The 15,500-nt window shown below is 40.3% G+C and overlaps 1 protein-coding gene across 2 annotated transcripts in view; it reads right to left on the reverse strand.

Annotated features, from left to right (window-relative positions):
- Positions 1–930: 930 nt before the first annotated feature.
- Positions 931–15,500, reverse strand: part of RIGI (RNA sensor RIG-I) — a 37,159-nt gene continuing 22,589 nt past the window's right edge. The window contains exons 12-18 of one of the 2 annotated variants that reach the window (XM_045882516.2): positions 14,823–14,958; positions 12,811–12,959; positions 10,538–10,628; positions 8,071–8,241; positions 6,692–6,843; positions 3,138–3,281; positions 931–1,498 (exon numbers count right to left, since the gene is read on the reverse strand). In XM_045882516.2, the coding sequence (XP_045738472.1) occupies positions 1,202–1,498; positions 3,138–3,281; positions 6,692–6,843; positions 8,071–8,241; positions 10,538–10,628; positions 12,811–12,959; positions 14,823–14,958 (1,140 nt within the window). In that variant the 3' untranslated portion in view covers positions 931–1,201. The remainder of the gene's footprint in view (positions 1,499–3,137; positions 3,282–6,691; positions 6,844–8,070; positions 8,242–10,537; positions 10,629–12,810; positions 12,960–14,822; positions 14,959–15,500) is intronic. The other variant, XM_045882517.2, reaches the window with a different exon arrangement.

Genomic DNA, 15,500 nt, shown 5'->3' on the forward strand with positions numbered 1-15,500 from the left:
CTCCCACAACCCTTGGAATTTCCTAAGTGACACAAGGGACAAAGGTGTCTCTTGTTATGCTAACGACATGACTTTTGGACTACACCTAAGGATGAGGCTGGTTGCCAGAACAACCAACTCTGATTCTAGGGCTGGAATTCTCAGTCCCACCCCCTGACAACTGGGGAGTAGAGCTGGAAGTTGAATCTATCACCAATGGCCAGTGATTTGATCAGTCATGCTTATATAATAAAGCCACCATAAAAACCCAAAGGACAGGGTTTGGAGAGCTTCTACCTGGTGAACAGGTGGAGATTTGGAGAGGACGTGGGAACTCCTTGTCCTTTCCCACACCTTGCCCTATGCGTGTCTTCCATCTGGCTGTTCCTTAGTTATACCCTTTTCTAATAAACCGGTGATTAAGAAAATACAATGTTTCTCTGAGTTCTGTGAGCTACTCTAGCAGATTAATCAAATTCAAGGAGGAGGTCATGGGAACCTCTGATCTATAGCCTGTCAGTGAGAGGCACAGGTGATTACCTGGATTTGCAACTGATGCCTGAAGTGGGATGGGGTGGGGCAGTCTTACAGGACTTAAGAACAATTTCAGTATACTAAGGGCAAAAGTCAGTTTATGGGGGCGGCTGGGAGGCTCAGTCGTTAAGCGTCTGCCTTTGGCTCAGGTCATGATCCCGGGGTCCTGGGATCGAGCCCCACGTCAGGCTCCCTGATCGGCGGGAAGCCTGCTTCTCCCTCTCCCACTCCCCCTGCTTGTGTTCCCTCTCTCGCTGTCTCTCTCTCTGTCAAATGAATAAATAAAATCTTAAAAAAAAAAAAAAGTCAGTTTATGGTGGAAACACTTTCAACGTTTCGTTTGTTCATTCATTCATTCATTCCAGTGTGGCTACTGGGTGTACACTGGCAGGCAGTTGTGAAAGGAAGGATAGGAAAAGAAGTTAAGGCTTTTTAATTTTTCCCAAGTACTTAGAGCTCCATTGGCCTACAGAGTATTAGTGCTGTGATTCACTTGTGCTTTACATATGTGATACAGTTCAAACTGCTGAAAACAATAAACAGGGTGAAGTTAAGTGACGTACTCAGTTTGATACAAGCTTGGGTAAAGTAGCTTCACAGTGGTACACGCAATCCGTGACTGTACCCACTGGGGCTGATTTCTTCAGTCAAGGTCCATTCCCTGTAGCTAAAGACTGAGGTCCTGAGGTCATTCGGACATTTCTGTAGCATCAAAGGATCTCTTCTCAAAAGGAAAATCCTTCCACTTGGCATACAGTTTCTGAGCTCCAGTTGTAATATCCTCCACCACAAAGCTTTCTATTTTTATAACTGGAATCTCAAATGTCTTATACTTCACATGGATTCCCCAGTCATGGCTACAGTTCTGTCTGGCACAGAAGATCTTTGCTCTCTTCTCAAAATGCCCAAAGGTCTTTGGTTTGGGGTGTAATTTACTCACATAGCACTTCTTGAAAGCATCTCCAACCACAGCGTAATGGCAGTCCTACAGATGAAGGGATTAAATAACACACAAAACACAACATTAGAACTAGGACAGAACTGTGATTTTAAAAAACTCCACCACAATCTGAGATGCAGAGCAGATAGGATCCCACTTATTTTACAGATGGAAAGAAGGAAATATGGAAGGAAATATGCATTCACCTGAAGGCCAGACTAGAATCCATACAACCGGACTCCCAGTTACAAGGGTGGGGGTGGGGATGCAAGTGAGGTGATAGGGGCCGTCTCATGAAGAGGAGGACTAAGAAGTTTCCAGGCAACTGAGCTTCTGAAAATAGATGTTCTTTATTAATTCAGAAACAAAAGGGGGTATTTGTTGAAGATCTCCAAAGCCTGGGTTCACCTGACAGACACAATCCAAAGGATACAGAGAACAATGAAAGGTCAATGTGGATCTGCAGAGGGTCACAGACTAATGTGTCCAGAAGCTCCACCTACAGCCAACTTGAGAGTCCCAAGAAAAGCCACTCTCTACAGAACAAATGCAGACCCAACATGCCAGCCCCTCGGGGAAACAGTCACAGAGGGCCATTTCAATAGAAAAATCACTCAAATTGGAGCTGAAAGGACCTTTTCTAGCTAAAGAAGCAGATTCATAAAGGCATGGGAATTTGCTAGTACCACCCTTAATATTCCGCTTCTCGCTCAAACAGATGGACTGATTAGAGACTTCAGCTTTCCAAAGACCAAGGACAATCCTAATAACTCATCATCTGAACCAGCTTCCCCTCTATCAGCAGCAATGCAGTTACAGCCCATTTTTGTCTTTGGAGATTTTTCTATCCAAAATTTTTAAGAAAAAAAAAATAGAGAAAACTAACCGGCAGATGTTTTTAAAATGAGATATTTTGTTTTCATTATAAAAGTGATCCATATCCCAAAAGGAAAGTTTAGAAAACATAAAATAGTAGAGAGAAAAAATCATGGAGTCTCACTGCAAAATAGTAATATATTTCAATATATTTCCTCTAGTCTTTTTTTCTGGACAAAGATAATTTTTTGACGTTTTTGTTGTTGATGGTGATGGTGGTTTTGTTGCTATTATTTCACACTCCTAAAGTCCCAGCATATTTACAACCTTGTATCCTTGTTATTTTTTCTACTTCACCATTGTTTGTAAGAAGTTTTTCATTATACATAAGCTTTGTGATCATTTCATTTAATAAACTTTACTTTGGAATTACTTTAGATTTATAGAAAAAGTGCAAAATTGTCCAGACATTTCCTGTATCCCCTTCACCCAGCGTCCCTGAATGCTAACATCTAACATACCACAGTGTATTTGTCAAAACTAAGAAATTAGGATTGGAACCTTACTGTTATCTACAGATTTTTACCACTTTTTCTAATTAATATTCTTTATCTGTTCTAGGATCTAACCCAGGATACCCCATTCATTTAGTATGACCATTATTTTTAGTGGCTACATAATATTTAATTAAGTAGCTGCTGCTTCTTCATTGTTAAGGGTTTCAAAACTTTTTTGGCTTTTTAAAATATCATGGCCATAACAACAACAAAAATAATAATATTCTTACTATAAATATCTCACCAATAGAGAGTAAGCTTTGATTAGTGCTAAAAAATGACCCAGTGCTCTTTGCTCAAAGGCTGCTTACCTCCACCACTCTGATGTCAGCTGTATAACATGCAAAGCCCTTGCACTTCCGGCAGAGCAGCTTTTTATTTTCCTTATCAGGTACAGGTTCTACTTTTCCTTGACTATCCCTGATTAATTTTTCTTGAATCTGTATCTGGAGAACCTACATGCAAAAACCCAAAAACCAAAAACAAAATCCACTTAGCATAACGGTATAACTAGGAGGTATTTACGCACACGCACATACACCTGCACATACATGTTTATTATCATTCATTCATGTACAGCTTCCATGAACATACAGTACCTGGCTTTGTTTATAAAAATCCCATAGGTAATTTTATTGGGTTCTCCTAATTCTTTGTTAGTGTTTAACTGTGACCTCCGATGAGCCTTTTTAATTTTTGAATCAAAGATGCCCATAAAGGGAGTGCCTGGGTGATTCAGTCGGTTAAGCAGCTGGCTCTTGGTTTCAGCTCAGGTCATGATCTCAGGGTCCTGGGATTGAGTCCTGCATCAGGGAGTCTGCTTAAGGATTCTCTCCCTCTCCCTCTTCAACTGTCCTTCCACTCTCTCACTGTCTTGCTTTTTTTTTTTTTTTAAGATTTTATTTATTTATTTGAGAGAGAGAAAATGAGAGAGAGCACAGGAGAGAGGGGAGGGTCAGAGGGAGAAGCAGACTCCCTGCCGAGCAGGAAGGCCGATGCGGGACTCGATCCAGGGACTCCAGGATCATGACCTGAGCCGAAGGCAGTCGCTTAACCAACTGAGCCACCCAGTCGCCCTCACTGTCTTGCTTTTCACAATAAATAAATCTTTAGAAAAAAAAATGGTCATAAAGTACTAAAGATGTTCATAAAACAGTCGTGTGACCCCTGCTTTCTACTTTAGTAGTTGGCAAAATTTTTAAATCCGTCATAAATAAACATGTATTGACTGTTTCAGGCATAACTACACCCACTTCTAGGGCAGAGACCTCTTAAATGGAACCACAGGCAGAAGAGTCCCCAGCACGTAAATCTTTTTTCTCTCTCCCCTTCCAACCACAGAGAGTATTGTTGAGTTACAGGAAAGTTAAATGCATGTATAGTATGACTGCATTCTATTTCAAAACTTACAACTAAGGGGCGCCTGGGTGGCTCAGTTGGTTAAGCGACTGCCTTCAGCTCAGGTCATGATCCTGGAGTCCCGGGATCGAGTCCCGCATCGGGCTCCCTGCTCGGCGGGGGGTCTGCTTCTCCCTCTGACCCTCTTCCCTCTCGTGCTCTCTGTCTCTCATTCTCTCTCTCAAATAAATAAATAAAATCTTAAAAAAAAAAAAAAAAACTTACAACTAAGAAACTGGCCATTATAGGGGTGCCTGGGTGGCTCAGTCGGTTAAGCGTCTGCCTTCAGCTCAGGTCATGCTCCCAGGGTCCTGGGATCGAGCCCTGCATTGGGCTCCCTGCTCAATGGGGAGTCTGCTTCTCCCTCTCCCTCTGCCGCTCACCCCACTTGTGCTCTCTCTCTCTCTCACTCTTTCTTTCAAATAAATAAAATATTAAAAAAAAAAAAAGAACCTGGACATTATAGATAAAATAAACCTAAGAAGATTCAGAAGGGAAGGCAGACAGCTAGAAAACACAAAACCCTAAGAACAAAATGGTGGTGAGCAACCTGGGTTTTCTTATATATCCCAGACTTAGGGCTGAAGGAACTGGCAACCAGAAGTGTCTATGGACACAGATAAAATAAGTGTCTCAACAGAAGCCTACTACTCTCTCTAGCCAAAGGACCAGGAAAGGGGCAGCCTAGCGAGACAAGAAACTTTTAGACAATAGCTGTTCTACTCCTGCCAAACATCACAGAATAAAACAAACAACTGTAGCCTAACCGCAGCCCATGCCAGCAAAGACTGAAGGGGTACCTAGATTTCCACCTTAACGAAGCATCTCAACACTCCCACCTAATGGCGTCAGAGAAGGCCAAGCAGGGAGCCATGCTCTCAACCCTGCCACGTGGTAGCAGCCCTTGCCTGTGATGTTAGTGGAGACCCTGCAGGGAGCCAGAATGCCCACCCCCACCCACGGAATGACCAGCCAACAGGTCCCGGTTACACTGGTTCTGGGCTCCCTCTCATCCTTTACCACCTCTGCCCGTTGTCTATGGCTGTTAGGGCAATCCCAGATGCTATTCAACATATGTGTAACCTGTGTTTTCCTATCCCATTCCTCGTCCTGGTGAGCTGGCTACAAAAGAGTCTGTGTCTGGCCGAGCCTCCATCTCCCTCAGAAGGCTTTTACTCTTTTTTCCTGCCACACGAGTCTACGTAGTTGGTCACCCAGTGGAAAAGACAAAAATTATGGCATGGATATTAAAGCTATCATGGTTTTAAAGACTTTACTGCCAACATCAACATATGCTACAAAACGGGAAGATGACTCTGTGAAAAACCTCTATTTTTAGTAAAATTCAGGAGGAAAATTAAGAGGAACTAAAAAATTTCCCTGCAGTTCTTCTCAATGAAAATGTGGAAGAAGTATTTTTAAATATTTTAGTCTCTAAACTTTAGGAAGAAATGTTTCTAAAAACGAGTAAATACTGACATAAAGTTGTCATTTTATGTCCTAAAATACGTGTTAATTTGCTTTAGAGCACTGCTCAAAATTTTTTTGAGCAAAGAGATTATGACTTTTTAAAATTATGGACACTATGGAGTTGGTCTACTGAATTGTAAGGTTCATCTTTGTGAAGTTAAAGTCTGCCTCATGCCTCTGTCCATCACAATACTCATTTTTTGAGCACTTACTTTATTCCAGGCACTGTGCTGGGCAATGCATATACCCCATTTTATCTTCCAAACTGCCCTGTGAATTAAATACCATTACTTTCCCAACTTTACGAATGAGGAGACAGATGATTTAAGAGACAGAGTAAGTACCCGAGGTCACACATCTTCCAGGTGGCAGAGATCCCAAGATGAAAGTCTCTGCAGAGGGTCTGGAGAAAGTACGCGGGGCCTGTGTGCCTGTGTGTGCGTGTATGTGGTGTTTGTGTTTCTTGACTTTCCCCAATCTGGTTCCATGCTTCTGTGTTATAAAGGAAATTACAGTAAAATGAAGGTCACTACCAAGAGGCTGAACTGAACAGATAGGCCACTCCACAGCGTGCATTCATACCAATATCTACAAGCAGGCCTTCTAACACATGCACTATCCACGGGGAGCTTTTTTCTGAGGACTCTGGGTGTTAGAGAGAGACAGATTGGAGGGAAAGACCGAGAAGGGCTGTGTTTCGCCATGTTAGGGTGCAGTCCTCAAGATGAGCTGCCGACTTGAGGGTCATCTAACTCAGTTTGCCCTTTTATAACTAAAAACGTCACTTCAAATATTAGCACTAATAACATATATTTTAATCTCATTGAGACCTAAAGCAGAATGAACTGATGTTCACTGCAGGACAAAATTTTAAGCATAAACTTATTGTTCTTATGCAACACTCAGAGCAATATGATAAAAGGCACCAACTATCCTCATATTCTGTTTGTTACTCATGGTCAGATTCTGCAAGAGTGACACAGATTAAAAGACTTACCTTTTCTTTAAATACTGCTTTATCCCACGTCTGAAGCCTTAAAATGGAGTCATTCATCATGTTTTCTTTGTATATATTTATTTTTTCTTTTTCAATTACATCAGCATTGCTGGTCAGAAGGAAGCACTTGCTACCTCTTGCTCTTCCTCTGCCTATCAGAAAATAAATACCTTATTTGGTGTCTTTGACTTAAAACTCTGATAAATCTGAGAAGAAGTTAACAAAGGGGTACTCCTAAAATTCAACTTTCATAGGAAAGCTTTCACAGGTAGGCTGAGCTGTTAGAGCATGGACTCCAATGCAGGTGTGCACCTTCATATTAAACTACATGTTAAACTAGGAGCCCACCTTAGACTGGCTTCCTTGGGGGGTCAGTCTCCAGACAGTATAATTGAACAGCTACATTATCAGAGACAATGCCTTAAAGACAATCCAACATGAATACTCAGGAGGACACTGTGAGCACTGTAAGATGAATAATGAACAGATCTTCCCTCAAGAGCCTTCAAAGAGATGGGGAAATAGATATGTTCACAGCCACCAGAATATAGGTGGAGATAATAAGTGTGATAAGGAAGATAAATGTAAAGAACTATGGGCATTCGAAAATTTTTTGCCAGCTGAGGGAATCAGGGACAGGTGGGGACAAGAGGGAGGAAGTAAAACAAAGATTATCAGTAGCAGTACATGAGCGCTTTCTTCAACAAGGAGAAAATGATGAAGTCAGGTTGGCAGAAGTGGATAATGAATAAAGGGGAAGAATGAGAAATAGATTGGAAAGATAAGCTGGTGCTGGATTTTGAGCTTTTTAACATCACATAAATTGGGAATGACTAGAGACTCTATATAGGGAAGTGACATGCCCAGAGCTGTTTTTCAGGAAGTAAAATGGCGGCTGTCATTAGGGAAATTGGAAAAAGTAAGAGAGGCTAGTTAGGAGATCACCTAGTTCAAGTGAGACAGGAGAATTCTATGGAGTATCTCTTCTAGAATACAGGGGGCCCATCATTACCACAAGCACAACCATGAAAGTTCCACACATTGGCTGCCAGAGTCTCAATCCAAGTGGGAATTATCTTACCATAAATATGTCTGTCAATGTTGGTCAAGTAAACAGTATTCATCATAAACAAGAATCAAAATAGGGTATATATTAGTGGGCAAAACTGTACCCACACAATCCTGATCAAGTAAGCCACCGTCAGGGCCAAAGACGCCAGAGTCCACTGTGCCAATGGTCATACAGCCACTATGGCTCGGTAAAGGAGAAAAGACCAGAAGCACAATGACTGGGACAGAGTACGTTTCTAAATGACAGATACGCTCACAAATCAGAAAAATTGGCAGCCATTTAGTCATGGCATCAAAGCTTTTCTCACCTCTGGTTTGGATCATTCTGATGACATTGCCCACATACTCATACAGGATGACCAAATTACACTGAGCAATGTCAATGCCTTCATCAGCAACTGAGGTAGCAATCAGAATCTTTTTATCTCCATCGGTTCTGAATGCATCCAATGCACACTTCTGTGCTGGGAGCGTCATTCCTGTGTCAGAGTCAGAGGGCATTCATTATACAACTCACCAAAGAGGGAACTTTACCCTCGAAAAATAGCCATTAATTATGGAATGCTTATTATGTGCCAAATACTGTGATAAGTGCTTTATATTCATGATGTCAAAACAACGCTAGGCAGTAGGGCCTATTCCTAGCCTTGTTTTAGAGAGGACATTATGATGGTGTTTAACAATTTGGACTCTGCCCCAAGACTACGTGAGTTCAAATCCCAGCTGTGGCACTAACCAGCTGTGTGACTTCAGTCATGTTATCTCAAAACAAATACTGATTTTTTTAAAAAAAACTATCAACAACTATCAACAATTAATTGTTTTTTTGCAAAACTATTCATCATAATGACTTTGCATATGTATAGGACTTTATAGCTGGCAAAACAGTTTCACAACTAAGTACTTACTGGAACTTCACAAAGCCCTTTTAGGCTGATGTGGCAAGTGTTATAGTTCTCCTTTACAGATGAAGACTTTGAGGTTTTGGAAGTATGATAAACTGACAGGCTAGTTAGTGGCAGAACCTAAGTCTGAGACCCTAACAGTGTGCGGTTCTCAGCCAGTGATATACTGAGAAGAAAAAAGAATTTCAGTGGTCTCCACCTCCAAGTTAATAGAATTTATATAAGTTCTAATTTTTTCCAGTAGTACACTGGCAGCCAAAATCTTCAGATGTATTTTAAGGCCAAAACAAATTCTTTTTACCATCCTCTTCTACTGAACGATGAGCATGCCCAAGACAGACACCATACTTCATGAATTTCTAAACTTACTCGTCCACTTGTTCATCAAACATTTATTCAGCAATTATAGTTTGTCAGGTAAAAATACATGGTTAAAAGGTCCATTTTTATCTACAAGGATCTCATGGAAGAAGGATATCAATAGGAAGCTATAATTCAAGGTGATGAGCAATGGGATGGAGGCAGAATTGCATCTATGGAACAGGGAGGAGAGACACCTCTACCAGTCTTGGGTGGTTGGGGAAGGCTCTTTTGCAGAAGCTCAATAACTGGTAAGTTTCTAAATAAATGTGGATGGATGGATGGATGATGGATGGGTAGGTGATGGATGGATGGATGGATGGATGGATGGATGGATAAATGAACAAACAAGAAAATGTCTTGAGTGCTTATTTGTAAAGAAATAACAAAGTTTGAAAATCAACTCATGTTAGAGTCAGACTGCAGAGAACTTTGAATTCCAACTGCAATAATGTGGTTTTGGACTTCATTTGGTAAGTTAAATTTTCAAAATCTGAATATACTTTTTTCGATTCATGAAGTTTAAAATTTGCATAAGGGGAAAGTGCAAGAGTAATGATTGAGGACTGACAGGATAGGGACTGCTTATTATACACAAAACTAAACAGGAGGAACAGAGTGAGGATCTGTCCCAGCTGGTCACTGAGGGGTGGGGAGCACAGCTATGAGAATGTCAGCTGAGGGCTGGCCACCCAGGGATCCTGCTGGAGGATTACAGAGGCAGCCCTTCATCCTTCAGCCACTGTAGCTGGATTTCAGGATTGTGTGCTTGAACTTTTTTTTTAATTAAAAATATATATATTTCACATAAAAGCATCTATAGCTTAAAAAACAATAAAATGGAAACAGAACATTTTTATTTCCAGCTAATCTTAATCTACTGATTGAGAATTGGAGAAAAAGAGTGACGTGCTCAAACAATATTTTTAAAAATAACTTTGGTTTTGTCTGCAGGACCTATGGGAAGAGGAGATGTCTACAAGTTTTTGTATTCAAACACTGTGATGGCTTTCTGATGTGTCAATGTGGCTAGGCTGAACTACAGTACCCAGTTATTGATCTAGGTGCTTCTGTGAAGGGAATTCGCAGATGTAATTGAAGTTCCTAATCACTTAACATTTAAGTTACAAAAGGGATTTCATTCTCAGTTGACCTGACATAATCAATCGACCCTTTGTAAGAAGGCTTAGGCATTAGTCCCTGAGCTCAGAGACTCCAAACAGCTCATGCCTGTGAGGTTCAGGCCTGCTCTTGACCACCTGCCCTATGGATTTCAAATTCACTTTGCCAGTCCAGTTGTGCATGCTAATTCCCAAATCCCTATGAGTTTGTGCGTGTTTGCGTACACACACATAAACAACATATAGGTATATATGTATGTGTGCATAATCTCTTACTGGTTTTGCTTCTCTAGTCGAACCCTGACTGATACAAGCATTAAAAAAGAATTTGAATATATTATAAATATTCTTATACATACAGTATCCTAACTCTAATTCATATATAGTACCTGTGTTATGATTTGTTTTGCCACGTCCAGTCAATATGCCAGGTTTTAGAAAGCTGAGTTCAGAATTTTCTTCAATCCATTTCTTCAAAGCCTGAAAGTCAAAAGCAATTATCAGTTGGACACTATCTGTAGAACACATTTGTGTAACTATTAATTCAATGCTGATATACTGCAAGAAGAAAAAAAAACTTTAAGTTAGTAAACAGTTCAGTCAGTTGTCTGACAAACCTGAGAATAAAAGCTTTTTGGAATTGAATTCTATGCAATAATTAACTATAATGGTTAAGACCTTTGTGATCTGATACAATTTAATCTCTACGACATCCCTTATTTAAATGAAAAAAGCAATGTTTGGAATAGTGAGTGTGTAAAACTAATAAGTGAGTTTTAGCAAGATCTCAGGACATAAGATCAATATATGGAAATCAGTTGTATTTCTATTCACCAGCAAACAAGCAACTACAGGTACAATTTATAATAGCATTAAAAAATTGACACTTAGGTATACGTGTAATAAAATATGTGCAGAATCTGTATGCCAAAAACGACAAAACAGTGATAAAAGAAACCAAAGATGTAGTAGGTGGCCTCTCGGTTGGCTCCCAGTGATCTCCACCTGCTGGTCTTCAGATCCTTGTAATCCCCTCCCTTCAAGTGTGACCTGCTTCTAATGAATAAAAAATGGAAGAAATGCTCACTTCCAAGTCGAAGTTACAAAATGACTATGACCTCTATATTAGGCATACTCTCTCAATCCCTCTTGGATCACTCACTCTAGAGGAGGCCGGCATGCTCTGAGGCAGCCCTATGGAGAGGCCCACATGAGTGAGCTCAGAAGCACATCTTCTGAGGCCCGCCAATAGCCAGGGAGGTATGGTTGGAAGTTAAGCCTTTCAAGTAGAGTCTTGAGATGACTACAGCCTGGGGAGAGATCCTGAGTCAGAAACATCCAGTTAAGTTGTTTCCAGATTCCTGATCCATAGATATTTTAAGAGAAGAGTTTGTTGTTTCCAGCCACTAAGTTTTGAGGTAATTTGTTATCAGCAATAGGTAACATACAGAAACTATATAAATGAAAAGAGAGAGATATACTATGGTCATGGATTGGAAGACTCCATATTGTTAAGATGTCACTTTTCCCCAGTTTTATCTATTGATTCAATGCAATCCCAAACAAAATCCCAGCAGACTTTTTCATATATGTGAGTGAGCTGATTCAAAAATATAAATGGAAAAGCAAAGGAGGATAGCTAAAACAATTTTGAAAAAAGGAAAAAAGTTAGAGGACTCACACCATAAAGCTAATCAAGACAGTATGGGAAGGGTGAAAAGATAGATGGATATAGATGAATGGAACAGAAGAGAGAATCCAGAAATAGACCTACATAAATAGAGCCAACTGATTTTTCAAAAAGTAACAAACGCAATTCAGTGGAGAAAGGACATTCTTTTCAACATACAGTCCTGCAGCAATTGGATATCCACATACAAAAAGAAAAAAAAGCATCTTAATCCGTAACTCAAAAGGGATTGTAGACCTAATTATAAATTGCAGAACTATAAAACTTTGACAAGATAACAAAGAAAATCTTTGTGATCTTGGATAAGCAAAGGGTTCTTATATACAATACCAAAAGCACAATCCCCCAAAAGAAAAAATTGTTAAAATAGACTTTATGAAAAGTTAAAATTTTCAATCAGTAAAAGATACTATTCAGAGAATTAAAAAACCAGAAGAAAATATTTACAAATCACATTTCGGACAGAGGACTTTTGTCAGACTATATAAAAAACTTTTTAAACACTCAACAATAACATGGTATACAACTCAATCAAATCCTATTTTTAAATGGGCAAAAGATGTAAACGGACACTTCACCAAAGAAGATATATGGATGGCTACTAAGTTTATGAAAAATGCTCAACTGCATTAGCTGAAATGCAAATATAGTAAAATGAATTTTCAAACCCTAGGGAGATACCATTACATGCTCAGAGAATGGCTAAAATTTTTTTCAACTGACAAAAAAATTTTTAAAGTATGAAGTCCTTGTTCTACAGGTACAAAGACTTACTATAAACCAGAGTGATGAAGATAGTGAAGTGTTTGTATAAAGATAAACAAAGAGAGAATCAGAACAGAATAGACAGCCTAGAAACAAACCCACACATATTTGGGTGGGTGCCTGACTGCAGAGCAGTGAGGAAAGGACACTCTTTTCAGTAAAATGGTACTGGGTCGATTTGGTATCCACAAGAAGAAAGAAGCTTACATCCACAAGTGCTCTGGTTTTCACAAAGAGGATGGTTCTACTCTCTGGATTTAAGTGGTACTCCTCTTGCAAGATGAAGGAGAGATCTTGGAGTTTAGGGTTCTCATTGCTGGGATCCATGGAAACACTTTCCAGTTCCTTCAGCTTTTCTGCAAAAGGGGAACATTCTATAAATGGCTTATAAATTCTACAAATTTAGAACACACTGTGACCTTTAGCTATAGTTCAGTTGATCTCTCAATCTTTGACCCGAATTCCAAGAGTAATAACCACTGCTTTAATGCATGCATTAAATGCAGCAATAAATGCATACTTATTTTCCCCAGGCAGCTGGGTGCTCAGTGCATAGCAGCACACCACGGGGCTACATTTATGTATACTAAATACTTTGACATAGGCCAAACTAATTTATTAGCAGTAATTACCTTGGGGAAAAGAATTTTGAGAGAGGGAGAAGGCCGTACTTTTTATTTCAAATCCTCCTATAAACTTCTTGATACATGAGCAGTAGGATTATGGGCCATCTTGGTTTTCTTCTATATATAAATTTATATATAGCATATATAAATTATAATCTCTCTAAATCATTAAAACACTTTTTTAATATTTTTATTTATTTATTTTTACAGATTTTATTTATTTGACCGAGAGAGACGCAGCGAGAGACGCAACACAAGCAGGGGGAGTGGGAGAGGGAGAAGCAGGCTTCCCGCTGAGCAGGGAGCAGGATGTGGGGCTCGATCCCAGGACGCTGGGATCATGACCTGAGCCAAGGCAGATGCTTAACGACTGAGCCACCCAGGCGCCCCCCCCCCTTTTTTTAAATATTTTATTTTTTATTTATTTGACAGAGAGAGGGAGAGACAGCTAGAGAGGGAACACAAGCAGGGGGAGAGGGAGAGGGAGAAGCAGGCTCCTGGCCGAGCAGGGAGCCCGGTGCGGGACTCGATCCCAGGACTCCAGGATCATGACCTGAGCCGAAGGCAGTCGCTTAACCAACTGAGCCACCCAGGCGCCCCCCCCCCTTTTTTTTAAGATTTTATTTATTTATTTGACAGAGAGAGGCACAGCGAGAGAGGGAACACAAGCAGGGGGAGTGGGAGAGGGAGAAGCAGGCTCCCCGCAGAGCAGGGAGCCTGATGCGGGGGCTCGATCCCAGGACCCTGGGACCATGACCTGAGCCGAAGGCAGACGCTTAATGACTGAGCCACCCAGGCGCCCCAAACACTTTTTTTATATTTTTAAAGCATAGTAAAATTACTAAAAGTTGAACAAAAAAATGCCACTACCTCTCAACCATGAGAGATTTTGGACTCCGGGAAACAAACTGAGGGTTGCAGAAGGGACAGATGGGCGAGGAGGGGGGCAGGGTAACTGAGTGATGGGCATTAAGGAGGGTGCATGATCTGATGAGCACTGGGTGTTATATGCAACTAATGAATCACTGACCACTCCCTCAAAAACTAATGATATACTATATGCTGGCTAACTGAACTTAAAAAAGTCTCTTATAGATTTAAAAAAAAAAAGCCACTACCTATTATAATTTTTATGGGATGTATCCTTTGCAAATCCTATTTTTCCTTTTTCAAAATAAGAAATAGTGTAAGCAACATATTTTTTCCATAAGTACCAGATTTCACTGAAGCTTAATAGTCCTGCTGTCTATAATTATCTTCTTAAGCCCAGGACAACTCCTGAGCATCACCGTACACTAAATATAATACAAGTATCCTGCCACTGGAGTCACCAGGCTCCAGTGGCTTCTTCCTCTAGAAACACTACCCACCGGGCGCCTGGGTGGCTCAGTTGGTTAAGCGACTGCCTTCGGCTCAGGTCGTGATCCTGGAGTCCCGGGATCGAGTCCCGCGTCGGGCTCCCTGCTCTGCAGGGAGCCTGCTTCTCCCTCTGACCCTCCCCCCTCTCATGTGCTCTCTCTCTCATTCTCTCTGTCTCAAATAAATAAATAAAATCTTAAAAAAAAAAGAAAGAAAGAAAGAAACACTACCCACCTTCGAATCTCTGAGTGAGATGCTGCTCAGTCTCATCAAATCCTGCAGCTCGGACATCAGTGAAGAAGTCTTTCAAGTAATCCAGAGCATCTTTCATCCGTGCATGCTCATTGATAATGAGGGCATCATTATATTTCTGTTTAAAATGAAAACTGAGTTTCAGTGTTTCCAAGGTCTAATGCATTTGCTGTACTGAAATTCAATTAGCTGTACTTAGCATGGAACTAATTTTTAAAATAAGCTCTTCTTAAATCTATCCCAACTTAGTTTTTTAAGATGAGTGGTTTCTAATGGTACTGCAATAAAACCTTTGAACCAAATACTATTTAAAAAATCTTAATCAGCTAGAATCATTAATTAATTAGGATCATTTTGGAGTCTAGAATTACACCTTGGAAGAAAAAGAGAAAATTACAAGAAAAATGCATGTCAAAGATTAAAAAGCAAAAAACAAAAGCAAATCAACTTCCGCATCAACTTGCCTCGTGATTCAGACATTCAACTTAATCTCCTCATACATCCAGAGCCATCAGGGAATTGCAATAGCACCTGTTCAGAATGATGGCACTGACCACCTACCCCAAATATGCAACTAAGTTCACTAAAATTCTATAAATGCATGCTGAGTGCATTTTTAAATACTTTCAACAGCATGATAAGCAGAGGTGATGGTTGTTG

This window comes from Mirounga angustirostris, unplaced genomic scaffold, assembly GCF_029215605.1.
Source record: "Mirounga angustirostris isolate CCGP_5_RB_7025 unplaced genomic scaffold, mMirAng1.0.hap1 SCAF_15, whole genome shotgun sequence".
Lineage (NCBI taxonomy): Eukaryota > Metazoa > Chordata > Mammalia > Carnivora > Phocidae > Mirounga > Mirounga angustirostris.